Source organism: Macaca thibetana, chromosome 19 (assembly GCF_024542745.1).
Source record: "Macaca thibetana thibetana isolate TM-01 chromosome 19, ASM2454274v1, whole genome shotgun sequence".
In the NCBI taxonomy this organism is placed as follows: domain Eukaryota; kingdom Metazoa; phylum Chordata; class Mammalia; order Primates; family Cercopithecidae; genus Macaca; species Macaca thibetana.
Window position 1 is genome coordinate 28,418,876 of NC_065596.1, and position 14,439 is coordinate 28,433,314.

General features: G+C 52.6%; 2 protein-coding genes across 4 annotated transcripts in view; both read left to right on the top strand.

The window, feature by feature from the left end:
• Positions 1–14,439, top strand: part of NOP53 (NOP53 ribosome biogenesis factor) — a 289,745-nt gene that overhangs the window by 258,222 nt on the left and 17,084 nt on the right. The gene's annotated exons all lie outside the window — the stretch shown is intronic.
• The window catches only part of EHD2 (EH domain containing 2), a 57,442-nt gene that overhangs the window by 6,032 nt on the left and 36,971 nt on the right, over positions 1–14,439 (top strand). For all 3 annotated transcript variants that reach the window (XM_050772200.1, XM_050772201.1, XM_050772202.1), the window contains exons 4-5: positions 5,240–5,652; positions 11,074–11,238. In XM_050772200.1, the coding sequence (XP_050628157.1) occupies positions 5,240–5,652; positions 11,074–11,238 (578 nt within the window). The remainder of the gene's footprint in view (positions 1–5,239; positions 5,653–11,073; positions 11,239–14,439) is intronic.

Consider the following 14,439-nt stretch of genomic DNA (forward strand, 5'->3'; position numbering starts at 1 on the left):
GGACTCCTGGGTCTAGAGGAGGAGGGGCGGGGGTCTGGACTCCTGGGTCTGAGGGAGGAGGGCCTGGGGGTCTGGACTCCTGGGTCTGAGGGAGGAGGGGCTGGGCCTGGACTCCTGGGTCTGACGGATGAGGGCCTGGGATCTGGACTCCTGGGTCTAGAGGAGGAGGGGCGGTGTCTCCACTGGGACCTGGGCCTGCATCCTCTGGCCCTGGCTGGCAGGGCAGCCCAGGGAGCTAGTGGAAGCCGTGACTGCTCCGTGCTGGCTCGCATCGATGGGTGGGGGAGGCGTGTGAGTGACCACGTGGTGCGAGCGGGCAGGAGCCGCACGTCTGGGCAGGCAGGAAGGATGGGAAGGGAGAGATGAAGAGGGACAGGGATTCCGAGGCAGTGAGACAGTGATGCAGGGAGACACAAGGCCCAGAGATGAGGCAGAGCCCGGGCAGGGGAAGCTGGGCCCTGTGAGCTCCTGGCTCTGCGTCTGGGCCACAGATGGGGCTGAGAAGAGGATGGGAAGGGAATCTGGGTGGGGGCCAAGGCCAGGCCTGGAATTTATAAACAGCTGTGCAAGGAGAGCGGCGGGGGGTGGATTCCAGCGGGGGCCTCCGGGTGTGCTGAGCCCCCACCACTCCTGCCCAGCCCAGCTCAGCATCTGTGGCCCCCCAGCCCCACGAACTTGTGTCCCCCACCCCCCATGGCCTCGGAGGCCGGGAACTGGGGCAAAGGAGGCTGCCATGTGGGGCAGAGGGGATGAGAGGCCCTGGCGAGGAGGCTGGGCCTGGGGTGGGGCGGGGACGCCGGGGGTGACGGTGTCCCTGGCCGCCGTCCAGAGGCCCCACGGGAGAACGGCAGGAGGCAGCTGCAGAAACGATTGGGAGGACGTGCTGCCAGCTGAGGGGGAGGAATTCCTGGGGCTCCCACCCCAGGGCCTGGGCCTGGGACAACGGGAGGGAGTGGCTCTCTCAGCCAGGGCAGGGGTGCCAGCAGGGGCGTCCAAAGGCCATGGGTGGTGGGGGAGTGGGGAACGGGGTCTCCCTTCCTGGCCTTGGGGGTAGAGGAAGAGGAGGAGAGAGTGTCCAGCTGTTGGTGTGTGTGTGACTCTGTGTGTATCTTGGGAAAGTGTGTCGCTGTGAACGTGGGTGCGGTGGTTCCATGCATTTGTGTATAGCAGTGGACGTGCCTCATCATGGCCTTGGCTCTGAGGTTGTGTGACTTTGAATTGTGTACCTGCCTCTGTGTGTGTGTGTGTGTGTGTATGCGTGTGCCTATAATTGTGGCTGGATGACTTTGTTTTGTTCGTTTGTTTTTGCGACAGAGTCTCACTCTGTCACGTAGGCTGGAGTGGAGTGGCGCGATCTCAGCTCACTGCAACCTTCGCCTCCCGAGTTCAAGTGACTCTTCTGCCTCAGCCTCCTGAGTAGCCGGAACTGCAGGCACCCGCCACACCCATGTCCGGCTAATTTTTGTATTTTTTTTTTTTTTTTTTTTTTTTTTAGTAGAGACAAGAGTTTCACCATGTTGGCCAGGCTGGTCTCAAACTCTGGACCTCAGGTGATCCTCCTGCCTTGGCCTCCCAAAGTGCTGGGATTACAGGTGTGAGGCACTGTGCCCGGCCTGCTGGATGACTCTGTGTGACTCTGAAGGGCTGTGTGGGGCTATGGGAGACTTTGTGGGATTGTGTGCAACTGATTCTGTCTCTATATATTGTTATATTGTGAAGTGTATATAAGTGTGTGTGTGAGAGAGACATAAAGGGCATCTTTTGTCTATGTGTCTGTGGATTTAGTGTGTGTCATTGTGGGTGTGAGTCTGACATTGTGTGCCTGTGCATGAGGCATATATGTGTATCTGGGCTGTGTGTGACTTTGTGTGGCTGCGTTGGGCGGTACAGGGCTGCGGGGATTTTGTTGGGCTGTGTGTGACTACCTGTGATTGTACCTCGGGATACAGTTGTGTGCTTCTGTGTGGTGTTGTGTATGTGAGAATGTATGTGTGTACAGGAGTGTATCTTTTGTGTAACTGTGTGTGTGTCTGTGTGGGTGCCTTTGGGTTTGGGAGGGCATGGGAGGTTATGTGTGTGCGATTGTGCCTGGGTGTGCACATGTGCCTCTGTACCTGTGTTCGTGCAGGTCTCTGTCTGTGATGTGTGTGCATCTCATATTGTCTTTGTGATTGTGTGACTACAAACATCTGTGCAGGTCCCACATTGTGAACACGGGTGTGTCTGGGAAATTAGCTGGGTGTGGTGGCGCCTGTAATCCCAGCTACTCGGTTGACTGAGGCAGGAGAATCGCTTGAATCCGAGAGGCAGAGATTGCAGTGAGCTGAGATCGCACCACTGCACTTCAGCCTGGTGACAGAGCAAGACTCTGCCTCAAAAAAAAAAAAAAAAAAAAAAAAAAAAAAAAAAAAGCTCAACCATTTAAAAAAAAGAGAGAGAGACAAGGTCTTGCTCTGTCTGCCGGTCGGAGTGCAGTGACACAATTGTGGCTCACTGCAGCCTCCAACCTCTGGGCTCAAGTGATCCTTTTGCTTCAGCTTCCTGAGTAGCTGAGACTACAGATGCACGCCACCACGCGTGGATAATTTTTTATTTTTATTTTTTTCTGTAGAGACAGGGAATGTCATCTTGCCTAGGCTGGTCTCAGACTCCCAGACTCAAGCGATCCTCCTGCCTCAGCCTCTCAAAGTGCTGGGATTACAGGCATGAGCCACTGTGCCCAGCCACCTACATAATTTTTAAGTGTACAGTTCAATGCCAGGCATTATTTTAAGCGCTCTCTCTCTCTCTCTCTCTCTCTCTATATATATATATATAAAACCTCATTTATATTCTTTTAATCTTTACAACAGTCCTTTTTTTTTTTGGGCGGGGGGGTGGACAGAGTCTCACTCTGTCACCCAGGCTGGAGTGCAGTGATGCTATCTCTGCTCTCTGCGACCTCTGCCTCCCAAGCTCAAACGATTCTCGTGCCACAACCTCCCATGTATTTGGGACCACAGGCATGAGCCACCAACACCAGGCTAATTTTTTTGTATTTTTAGTAGAGATGGGGGTTTTACCATGTTGGCTAGGCTGGTCTCGAACTCCTGGCCTCAAATGATCTGCCTGCCTCAGCCTCCCAAAGTGCTGGGATTACAAGTTTGAGCCATCACACCTGGCTTCACAACAGTCCTTCTATGATCTGCATTTTACAGAAGAGAAAACACAAGTTCAGAGAGGTTAAGCTACTTTCCTAAGATCACACAGCAGATCGAGGCAGAGGAGGGATTCAAATCCAGGTATTCTAGACAGCTAAGTCAGGGGGTCTCAATCAATGCTCGCCTCAGCATTGCTCGCTGGTGATTAAATGAGTGAACAAGCAAAGGTGAGAATGGGTGGATGAAGGAGTGAATGAGGAAATGAATGGTGAAAGGAATGAATGAATGAGCGTGGGAACCCATGGCTGGGATGGGTGCTTCATCAGAGCAAGAATCTTGTCTGTGTGTTCTCTGCAGTATCTCAGGCTCCCAGGACAGGGCTTGGCACACATGAGACTCTCAGTAAATATTGCTAAATCAATGCAAAATATTTAACATCTCAGCCTGGCCAACATGGTGAAACCCCGTCTCTACTAAAAATACAAAAATTAACCGGGTGTGGTGGTGCATGCCTGTAATCCCAGATACTTGGGAGGCTGAGGCAGGAGAATCGCTTGAACCTGGAGATGGAGGTTGCAGTGAGCTGCATTCATGCCACTGCACTCCAGCCTGGGCGACAGAGTGAGACTCTGTCTCAAAAAAAAAAAAAAAAAAAAAAAAAAAAAAAAAAAAATCTGCTATGGCAAGAGCACATGAACTGTAGTTGCTGGATCATGGGGGGATCCAACAGATCCTGGGGAGAAGCTGGGGTGATAGAGGCACGTGGCAGCCTTGGGGTTCCATAGAAGCACGGGGGGATCTTTTAGCAAACATATCAGTATTTTTTTTTTTTTTTTGAGACGGAGTCTTGCTCTGTTGCCCAGGCTGGAGAGCAGTGGCATGATCTCGGCTCACTGCAAGCTCCGCCTCCCGGGTTCCCGCCATTCTCCTGCCTCAGCCTCCCGAGTAGCAGGGACTACAGGCGCCCGCCACCACACCCGGCTAATTTTTTGTATTTTTAGTAGAGACGGGGTTTCACCATGTTAGCCAGGATGGTCTCGATCTCCTGACCTCGTGATCCGCCCACCTCGGCCTCCCAAAGTGCTGGGATTACAGGCGTGAGCCACTGCGCCTGGCCTCATGTCAGTATTTTTAACAACCTACACATGCACACCTACAAAGCACACCACTAATAACTGGTTAAAGAATGAGCGAATTGCCGGGCGCGGTGGCTCACACCTGTAATCCCAGCACTTTGGGAGGCCAAGACGGGCGGATCACGAGGTCAGGAGATCGAGACCATCCTGGCTAACACGGTGAAACCCCGTCTCTACTAAAAAATACAAAAAAAAACTAGCCGGGCGAGGTGGCGGGCGCCTGTAGTCCCAGCTACTCGGGAGGCTGAGGCAGGAGAATGGCGGGAACCCGGGAGGCGGAGCTTGCAGTGAGCTGAGATCTGGCCACTGCACTCCAGCCTGGGTGACAGAGCGAGACTCCGTCTCAAAAAAAAAAAAAAAAAAAAAAAAAAAAAAAAAAAAAAAAGAATGAGCGAATGAAAAAATGGAGGCCTGGAGGCTGTGCACGGTGGCTGACTCCTGTGATCCCAACATTTTGGGAGGCTGAGGCAAGAGGATCACTTGAGCTCAGGAGTATGAGACCAGCCCGGGTAACATAGTGAGACCCCGTCTCTACAAAAAAAAAAAAAAAAAAAAAAAAAAAAAAAAAATTAGCCACGTGTGGTGACGGCCGCCTGCGGTCCCAGCTACTAGGGAGGCTGAGGTGGGAGGATTGCCTGAGCTCCGGGAAGTGGAGGTTTCAGGGAGGCATGATCCCGCCATTGCACTCCAGCAAAGGAAAAGGGGGATGATTACCCCTGTAACCAGATGGCTTGAGGACTTGAGGGGCTGGGACCAGAGTGGGGGGAAATTCTGGGGACTGGGGAACCAAAGCAGTGGTACCCACTGAGGGCCTTGGCTATTTTGCCTAGACAGGATTTGGACAGCCAACAATGTGAACATCTTTACAGTCCAATATGCAAGAGAATGGATGCTACTGAATGGCTGGAGGGTGGGGGTCTGACTTCTGCCCCTTGCGCCCCTGTCTCTCCACTCCCACTCCAGGCTACGACTTCCCGGCCGTGCTGCGCTGGTTCGCGGAGCGCGTGGACCTCATCATCCTGCTCTTCGACGCGCACAAGTTGGAGATCTCGGACGAGTTCTCGGAGGCCATCGGCGCGCTGCGGGGCCATGAGGACAAGATCCGCGTAGTGCTCAACAAGGCCGACATGGTGGAGACGCAGCAGCTGATGCGCGTCTACGGCGCGCTCATGTGGGCGCTGGGCAAGGTGGTGGGCACGCCCGAGGTGCTGCGTGTCTACATCGGCTCCTTCTGGTCCCAGCCTCTCCTCGTGCCCGACAATCGGCGCCTCTTTGAGCTGGAGGAGCAGGACCTCTTTCGCGACATCCAGGGCCTGCCCCGGCACGCCGCCTTGCGCAAGCTCAACGACCTGGTGAAGAGGGCCCGGCTGGTGCGGGTGAGTCGTCCTGGGGGCTGGGTGCGCATTCTTGGAGGAGGGTGCAAGGGGAGCCCCTGCCTTTCCTCCATCCTCCCCTACCAGTGCTGTGAGTCCCTGACTTATCAGTGCTCAGGTTAGTTAGTTCTCTTGAAGTTGGGTCATTCTGGCACAGAGTGGAGCAGGGAGGAAGAACTGTATGGAGACTCATTCCTCTGCCTTTGGATTTCTGTGTCGACACAGTGTCACCCTGGCTTCACTGTCCTGGTATTTCTATTTCTTCTTCCTCTTCCTCCTGCTCCTCCCCTCTTCTCTCCCCTCCTCCTCCCCTCCTCCTCCCCTCCTCCTGCTTCTGTTTCTGCTTCTCTTTCTCTCTCCTTCCTTCCTTCCTTCCTTCCTTCCTTCCTTCCTTCCTTCCTTCCTTCCTTCCTTCCTTCCTTCCTTCCTTCCTCTGTTCCTCTCTCCCTCCTCCCTTCCTCCTTCCTTACATCCTCTTTCCTTTCCTCTTCCTTCTTTTTTAAGAGAGAGAGTCTCGCTCTCTTGCCCTGGCTGGAGTGCAGTGATGCAATCACAGCCCACCACAGCCTCAAACTCCTGGGCTCAACTGATCCTCCCTCTTCAGCCTGCCCCAAGTAGCTGGGACCACAGGTGCGTGTCACCACGCCCAGCTAATTTTTTACTTTTTGTAGAGTCTGGGTCTTACTGTGTTGCCCAGGCTGGTCTTGAACTCCTGCCCTCAAGTGATCCTCCCTTTTTGGCCTCCCAACGTGCTGGGATTACAGGCATGAGTTATATTGAATTTTTGAGCTTCCTGTAGAATATAGACATACCAATACTCATTATTCTACCCTTCTTGTTTATTTTTTTATAATTTATAAGATTGTGGCTCAAAGGTTTCCAAGTTCATTGGTTTATTCCACAAATATTTCTTTTGCTTTTCCTTTTTTTTTTTTTTTTGAGACGGAGTTTTGCTCTTGTTGCCCAGGCTGGAGTGTAATGGCGCAATCTCGGCTCACCGCATCCTCCGCCTCCCGGGTTCAAGCGATTCTCCTGCCTCAGCCTCCTAAGTAGCTGGGATTACAGGCGCCCACCACCATGCCTGGCTAATTTTGTATTTTTAGTAGAGATGGGGTTTCTCCATGTTGGTCAGGCTTGTCTCAAACTCCTGACCTCAGGTAATCCGCCCGCCTTGGCCTCCCAAAGTGCTGGGATTACAGGTGTGAGCTACCATGCCTAGCCAATCAGGGCTCTTTGAATTCCTTCACTGTTTTATCCCCAGCGCCCAGAACAGAATTGGTGCTCTGTAAATATTTATTGAATGAATGACATTGAACAAACAGTTGCATTGAACAAAATCTCCTCTATGCCCGGCCTGGTGTTGGGTGGTGCAGGAGACACAGCAGTAACCACAGTGGTTCCAGTCCTGTCCTGCTGAGGCTCCCAGTCCTAAATAATCAAGGCAGTTCCAGGGCTCAGTCCTCACTGGGGCTCCTGGAGAGGGGACAGACCCATCCCCAGACAACGATGACCCAGTGTGGTCAGAGCTGGGGCGGGGTAGCTGGGGCAGGCAGAGAGGGCATCTGAGGGGAAATGTCAGTGTTGAACCCAGTGTAGACAGTGTGCATAACTCAATTAGAGGCTGAGGATGTGGCTGAGATCAGAGGTGGTGTGGGTTGTGTCCGGGAATCTGTGCTTTGTCCCAAGGGCACTGGGGAGCCAAGGAAGGGTTTGGAGCAGGGAAAGGAGAGAACCCAGTGTAGACAGTGTGCATAACTCAGTTTGAGGCTGAGGATGTGGCTAAGAGTCAGACCCCTGGAGATAATGTGGACTGTGTCCGGGAATCTGTGCTTTGTCCCGAGGGCACTGGGGAGCCATGGAAAAGTTCAGAGCAGGGAAAGGAGATAATTAGACTCAAGCTGCCTTTTGGAGGGTGGATTCAAGGCAGGTGAGTCTAGGAGCCTGGAGACGAGGCAAAAGGCTTGGAGGTTCCTGGATCCGGACAGGCCTTGCAGAGGGAGAGGAGAAAGGAGAGCGCCGGTTTCAGAGCAATTTTGGATGTCGAATGGAACATTCTCAGGGGAGGCTGCCAGGGTGGAGGCGGGGCAGGAAGCTGGGCAGGCAAGGAGGCCAAGAAGGTTCTAGGGGGTGGAGGAGCCTGAGGTATTGGTTTAAGGAGCAACGAGAGTGGGTGAGTCAGAGCCCCCACCCCCACCCCAGGAATCCTCCTTCGGAGGGAGCGGCCCAGTGTGGACGGGGCTGCCACTCCTGGAACCTTCGGAATTCACCTTGCGCTCCTCTGCCCAGGCGGCTCTGCAGTGTCTGTCCCTCTCTTTTCTGTCTCGGTATCAGTCCCTTTTCTACCTCTCTCTCAATCTCTTTCTTCTCCATTTTTACTTTCTCTTTTATTCTAACTCCCTTTCCTTCTCTTTCTCACCCTGTCTGTCTCCTCCTGACTCTCCATCTCTCCCCCGCTCCGCCGCCGCCTTCTCTCTGTCTTCCTCCTGGTCTGTCTTAGACTCCCCCAGGTTCGTTCCCGCGGGTCCCTTGGCGGGAGCTGGAGCACAAGGCTCAGGGACAGAGGGGTGGGGCCGGGCCAGACACCTGGTGCCCCCGCCGGGCTGGGGGCGGCTCCGGAAACCCAGACAAACCCCGGAGTCAGGGACCCAGCCCCGGCCCAGCCCGCCTTCCCACCTTATCTCTTCCTGGCACCTTCCCCTGCTTCCTCTCTGGAAAAGCCATCAGTGCCCTCCCGCCTCCCCTCCTTTGGTCCCTATGGAGCCGCCCTTCGGCCCTGCCCCCTGACTCCATTGGCCCGCTCTCACAGGCCCCGCCCCCAGCCCGGCCACACCCCTGCCCTGATTGGTCCTTCAGACCCTTAGGCACTCCCTCCACCTCTTCCTGCTGGTTCATCCATGGCTCCCCAGTGCCGCTCAGGACACAGGAGCATGGGATTCTGGGTTCGCTGTGACCAAGGTTCACTGCCCCTCCGAGGTAATCACACTTCTCCCAGTGCCTCAGTTTCCCATCTGTACGTTGGAGGGTGTGGACGAATCCTCTGACTCTAGGTCCTTCGACTGAAGTGATAGCTGCTAGAAGGGGCGATTTTATGATGCTGTGATACGTGAGACCAAGATCTTGGGAGGGTCTGATTCTAAAGACGCCAAGATGCCCTGAACCTTCAGACCACATTCTCTGCAGTGGCCCAATGACATTCATTCAGCAGTTGCCGAGCACATGCGGCACTCTTCTAGGCTCTGGGGATACAGCAGGGCACAAAGATAAATTCCTTTTCTCATAGAATTACTTTTTAGTGGGGAAGCAGACATTAAACAAATCAATAGTTATGAAGAAAAATGAAGCGGAGGAAAGAGGGGCTGGCGAGGGACTATCTTAGAGCGGTCTGAAGGAGAGGAAGGGGTGAGAGGAAGGGGCGAGCCGAGTGGCAACTGGGTGGAAGAGCAGTCGATGCAGTGAGGACAGCATGTGCAAAGGCCTGGGGCAGCCATTTACTTGATGTGTTTGAACTGAGAGCCTAACGGGGCTGGAGACAGGGTGGTGGTGGAGGGTGGAAGAGATGAGGATTTAGAACCAGTCAGGGACCACCAACATTCTCAGCATTCTAAATCCGTGATTCTTTAAAATATATATATATATTTTTTAGTTGGAGTCTTTCTCTGTCACCCAGGCTGGAGTGCAGTGGCATGATCTCGGCTCACTGCAACCTCTGTCTCCTAGGTTAAAGTGATTCTTGTGCCTCAGCTTCCCGAGTAGCTGGGACTACAGGCAGGTGCCACCACATCCGGCTAATTTTTGTATTTTTAGTAGAGACGGTGGGGGCTGGGGGGGGGTCTCACCATGTTGGACAGGCTGGTCTCGAACTCCTGACCTCAGGTGATCTGCTGGCCTCGGCCTCTTAAAGTGTTGGGATTACAGGCATGAGCCACGGCGCCCGGCCAGAATTTTTTAACAAGTCTTTTTTATTGAACATTTAAGACCATCTCATGGAAAGGCATTCATACTTTATCAGACGTGATTCTCCCACACCTCATCCCACCAGCTCCCAGGGCCTCTTTCCTAGAGGCAACTGCCGTAAGTAGTTTCTTGTGTCTCTTTGCAGATATGTTGCATTTTATAAAAGCATTTATTTACTCTTTTTTATTTTATTTATTTATTTATTTTTTTGAGACGGAGTCACACTCTGTCGCCCGGGCTGGTGCAATGGCACATGCCAGATTCCACTTAGGGCATCCTGGGATGGAGCTGTCCAGGAATGTTGACAAGACAATTAGCTCTGAGTCCTAAACTGGAGAGAGAGGCTTAGGCTGGTATGCAGATTCAGGAGTGGACCTCTTTAAGGGATGTTTAAAACTGGGAGGGACTGAGCTCACTTAGTTAGAAGAGAGGAGGAGCCCAGGGTGAGCCCCAGCAGGAGGAGGCCATGGGGCTCACAGTGTGGTGCTGCCACCTGTAGCACCTGTAACTTGTCAGAAATGCAAATTCTCATCCAGACAGTGGCTCTTGCCTGTAATCCCAGGTACTTGAGAGGCTGAGGTGGGAGGATCCCTTGAGCCCAGGAATTTGAGGCTGCAGTAAGTTATGATTGCACCACTGCACTCCTGGCTGGGTGATAGAGCAAGACCCTGTCTCAAAAAAAAAAAAAAAAAAAAAAAAAAAAAAAAAAAAAAAAAAAAAAAAAGGGGCGCGGTGGCTCAAGCCTGTAATCCCAGCACTTTGGGAGGCCGAGGCGGGCGGATCACAAGGTCAGGAGATCGAGACCACAGTGAAACCCCGTCTCTACTAAAAATACAAAAAATTAGCTGGGCGCGGTGGCGGGCGCCTGTAGTCCCAGCTACTCAGGAGGCTGAGGCAGGAGAATGGCGGGAACCCGGGAGGCGGAGCTTGCAGTGAGCCGAGATCGCGCCACTGCGCTCCAGCCTGGGCAACAGCGTGAGACTCCGTCTCAAAAAAAAAAAAAAAAAAAAAAAAAAAAAAAAAAAAGCTGGTCGGGCGCGGTGGCTCACGCCTGTAATCCCAGTACGTTGGGAGGCTGAGGCGGGTGGATCACCTGAAGTCAGGAGTTCAAGACTAGCCTGATCAACATGGAGAAACCCCGTCTCTGCTAAAAATACAAAAAAAATTAGCCAGGTGTGGTGGTGCGCACCTGTTAATCCCAGCTACTTGGGAGGCTGAGGCACGAGAATTGCTTGAACCCAGGAGCTGGAGGTTGCAGGGAGCTGAGATTGCACCACTGCACTCCAGCCTGGGCAACAGAGCGAGAATCTGTCTCAAAAAAAGAAAAGAAAGAAAAGATGAGAAACGCAAATTCTCATGCCGCAGGCCAGACCAAGTGAATGGGAATCTCTGGGAGTGCGGCCAGCAGCTTGTTTTAACAAGCCCCCTGGTGGACCCTGACGCAGGCTCAGGTGAGAACTCTTCCCACAGGTTCATGCTTACATCATCAGCTACCTGAAGAAGGAGATGCCCTCTGTGTTTGGGAAGGAGAACAAGAAGAAGCAGCTGATCCTCAAACTGCCCGTCATCTTTGCGAAGATTCAGCTGGAACATCACATCTCCCCTGGGGACTTTCCTGATTGCCAGAAAATGCAGGTGGGAAGCTGCCCGGGAGGGGAAGCTGTCCGGGAGGGAGTGTTAGGGGGTGGGTGATGGGAAGGTTGGCTTCTGGAAGCTCTGAGATGGGACCTCAAAAGCCGGAGGAATAGGTGGCAGGTTCTGGAAAGCGCCTCCCTCAAATAGTTCCGTGGGAGCGTGGTTTTATGAGTCAGGCTAGGGGAGTGAAGAGAAAACCCAAAATAACAGTGGCTAAATTAAGAGAGAGGGTTTTTCTTTCTTTCCTCCATAAAACTCCCAGAAAGTGGTTCGGGACTGGTTTGGTGCTTTACAGAGCTAGGGATCTAGTCCCTTTCTGTCTTATTTCTCTTCCATGCCTGGCCTCCAGGCCCAAGGAACCTCATGGTACAAAAGGGCTGTGAAGGCTTCAGCCACTGTGTCTGCGTTCCAGCCAGCAAGAAGTTGGGAAAGGGAAGAAAAGTATACAGTCTCTTTAAGAACGGTTTCTGTTTATTTTATTTTTCATTTGTTTATTTATTGGAGACGTAAATATTTATATTTGTAAAATATAAATATTTAAAATATATATGGTAGGGTGCAGTGGCTCATGCCTGTAATCCCAGCACTGTGGGAGGCCAAGGCAGGTGGATCACCTGAGGTCAGGAGTTCGAGACCAGCCAGGACAACATGGTGAAACCCCGTCTCTACTAAAAATACAAAAATTAGCTGGGCGTGGTGGCGCATGCCTGTAATCCCAGCTACTCAGGAGGCTGAGGCAGGAGAATCGCTTGAACACGGGAGGCAGAGGTTGCAGTGAGCTGAGATCACGTCACTGCAGTCCATCTTGTGTGACCGAGTGACATTCTGTCTCAATAAATTAATACTTTAAAAGATTTATTTATTTATTTATTTATTTATTTATTTATTTGAGACGGAGTCTCGCTCTGTCGCCCAGGCTGGAGTGCAGTGGTGCGATCTCGGCTCACTGCAAGCTCCGCCTCCCGCGTTCACGCCATTCTCCTGCCTCAGCCTCTCTAGTAGCTGGGACTACAGGCGCCCGCCACCGCGCCCGGCTAATTTTTTGTATTTTTAGTAGAGACGGGGTTTCACCGTGGTCTCGATCTCCTGACCTTGTGATCCGCCTGCCTCGGCCTCCCAAAGTGCTGGGATTACAGGCGTGAGCCACTGCGCCCGGCCTGTATTTCATTTTAATGAATGTAAATAAGCACATGTGGCTACTGGCTGCACTACTGGACAGGCTAACAGTAGAAGCTGCATATGCAACCTGTGCTTGCCTCAGTGGACTTGAACTTAGTCATACTCTGGCTGCCTGGGAATCCAGGTTGCAACCTAGGAGCCCCAACCCTTCAGAGTCGTGATCATCTGGCCTCTCTGCCTTGGCTCAGGAAATTCCCACAGGGCTGTGAAAGGAATGCACCTTTGCAGAGACAGTCCTGGTGCAGTCTGGGCCACTGAGAGTTGCCCATGTGAGCAGCGGCATGACGCCAAGCCCACCCTACAGCTGCGCTAGCACCAAGTGACTTCTTCGGTGGGGAGGCGGTGGTCCCAGGGACCCCTGATGATCTCTTCATCCCAAACCTCACCTCCAAATTTGGTAGCCAGCCACTCAGTCCTTTCTGCGTGGTGTGGTAGCGCAGTGGCAGGAATTGAGCTTTCCGAACTTTCTTTTTTCTCCCCTCCCTTGTTTGTTTTGACACAGGGTCTAGCTCTGTCACCCAGGCTGGAGTGCAATGGTGCTATCTCAGCTCACTGCAACTGCTGTCTCCTGGGGTTCAAGAGATTCTCCTGTCTCAGCCTCCCAAAGTAGTTGGGACTACAGGCGTGCACCACCGCACCTGGCTAATTTTTAATTTTTTTTTTTTTTTTTTAGAAATAGGGTTTTGAGGCCAGGTGCAGTGGCTCATGCCTGTCATCACGGCACTTTGGGAGGCCGAGGTGGGCAGATTACCTGAGGTCAGGAGTTCAAGACCAGCCTGGCCAACATGGCAAAACCCCGTCTCTACTAAAAATATGAAAATTAGCTGGGCGTGGTGGCAGGTGCCTGTAATCCCAGCTACTTGGGAGGCTGAGCCAGAAGAATCGCTTGAACCCATGAGACAGAGCTTGCAGTGAGCTGAGATCCGGCCACTGCACTCCAGCCCGGGCGACAGAGCGAGACTCCATCTCAAAACAAAACAAAACAAAACAAAACAAAAAAAAAAACAAAAAAAAGAAAAAAAGAAAAAAAAAGAAAAAAAAGAAATATGGTTTTGCCATGTTGTCCAGGCTGGTCTTGCACTCCTGGGCTCAAGTGATTCTCCCACCTCAGCCTCCCAAAGTGCTGGGATTACAAGTGTGAGCCACCCATGCCTGCTGAGTTTTTTTAAAATTTTCAATGTTGTGCATGCTGGCTGGGCAGCTAGAGTCCAGTAGAGGGCAGTTAGGGTTCTAGGCCGGTATGGATGCTCTGAGAAAGGTATACTTGATGCGAAAACACTGAAATCCTTCTCTGCTAGCTGGCAGAAGGTTGCTGCTCTCACTCATCGGAGGGTCCCCAGCATCCCCACCCTCCAGTAATTCTGGGGTTTAGGAGAAAGCCTCCGGGACCTTGTTGCCCAAGTATCTTCCGAGCGGTGGGTGCCCGAGCAGAGCAGGTTGTTCAGATCTTCAAATACTTCTGCATGTGTCAGTAAAGAGCTGCCACCCTGGCTGGGCGCAGTGGCTCACACCTGCAATCCCAGCACTTTAGGAGGCTGAGTGTGAGAATGGCTTGAGCCCAAGACTTTGAGACCAGCCTGGGCAACATAGCGAGACCCCCGTCTCTACAAAAAAAAATTTAGCTGGGTGTGGTGGTGCGTGCCTGTGGTCCCAGCTACTTGGGAGACTGGGGCCAGAGGATCGCTTGAGGCTGGGAGTTGGAAGCTGCAGTGAGCTATGTTGGTGCCACTGCACTTTAGTCTGGGTGTCAGAGCGAGACCCTGTCAAAACAAAACAAAACAAACAAAAAACAGCCGGGCATAGAGGCTCATGCCTATAATCCCAGCACTGGGAGGCTGAGGCAGGTGGATCACAAGGTCAGAAGTTCGAGACCAGCCTGGCCAACATGAAACCCCGTCTCTACTAAAAATACAAAAATTAGCCGAGTGTAGTGGTGTGCACCTGTAATCCCAGCTACTCAGGAGGCTGAGGCGGGAGAATCGCTTGAAACCAGAAGGCAGACGTTGCAGTGAGCTGAGATCG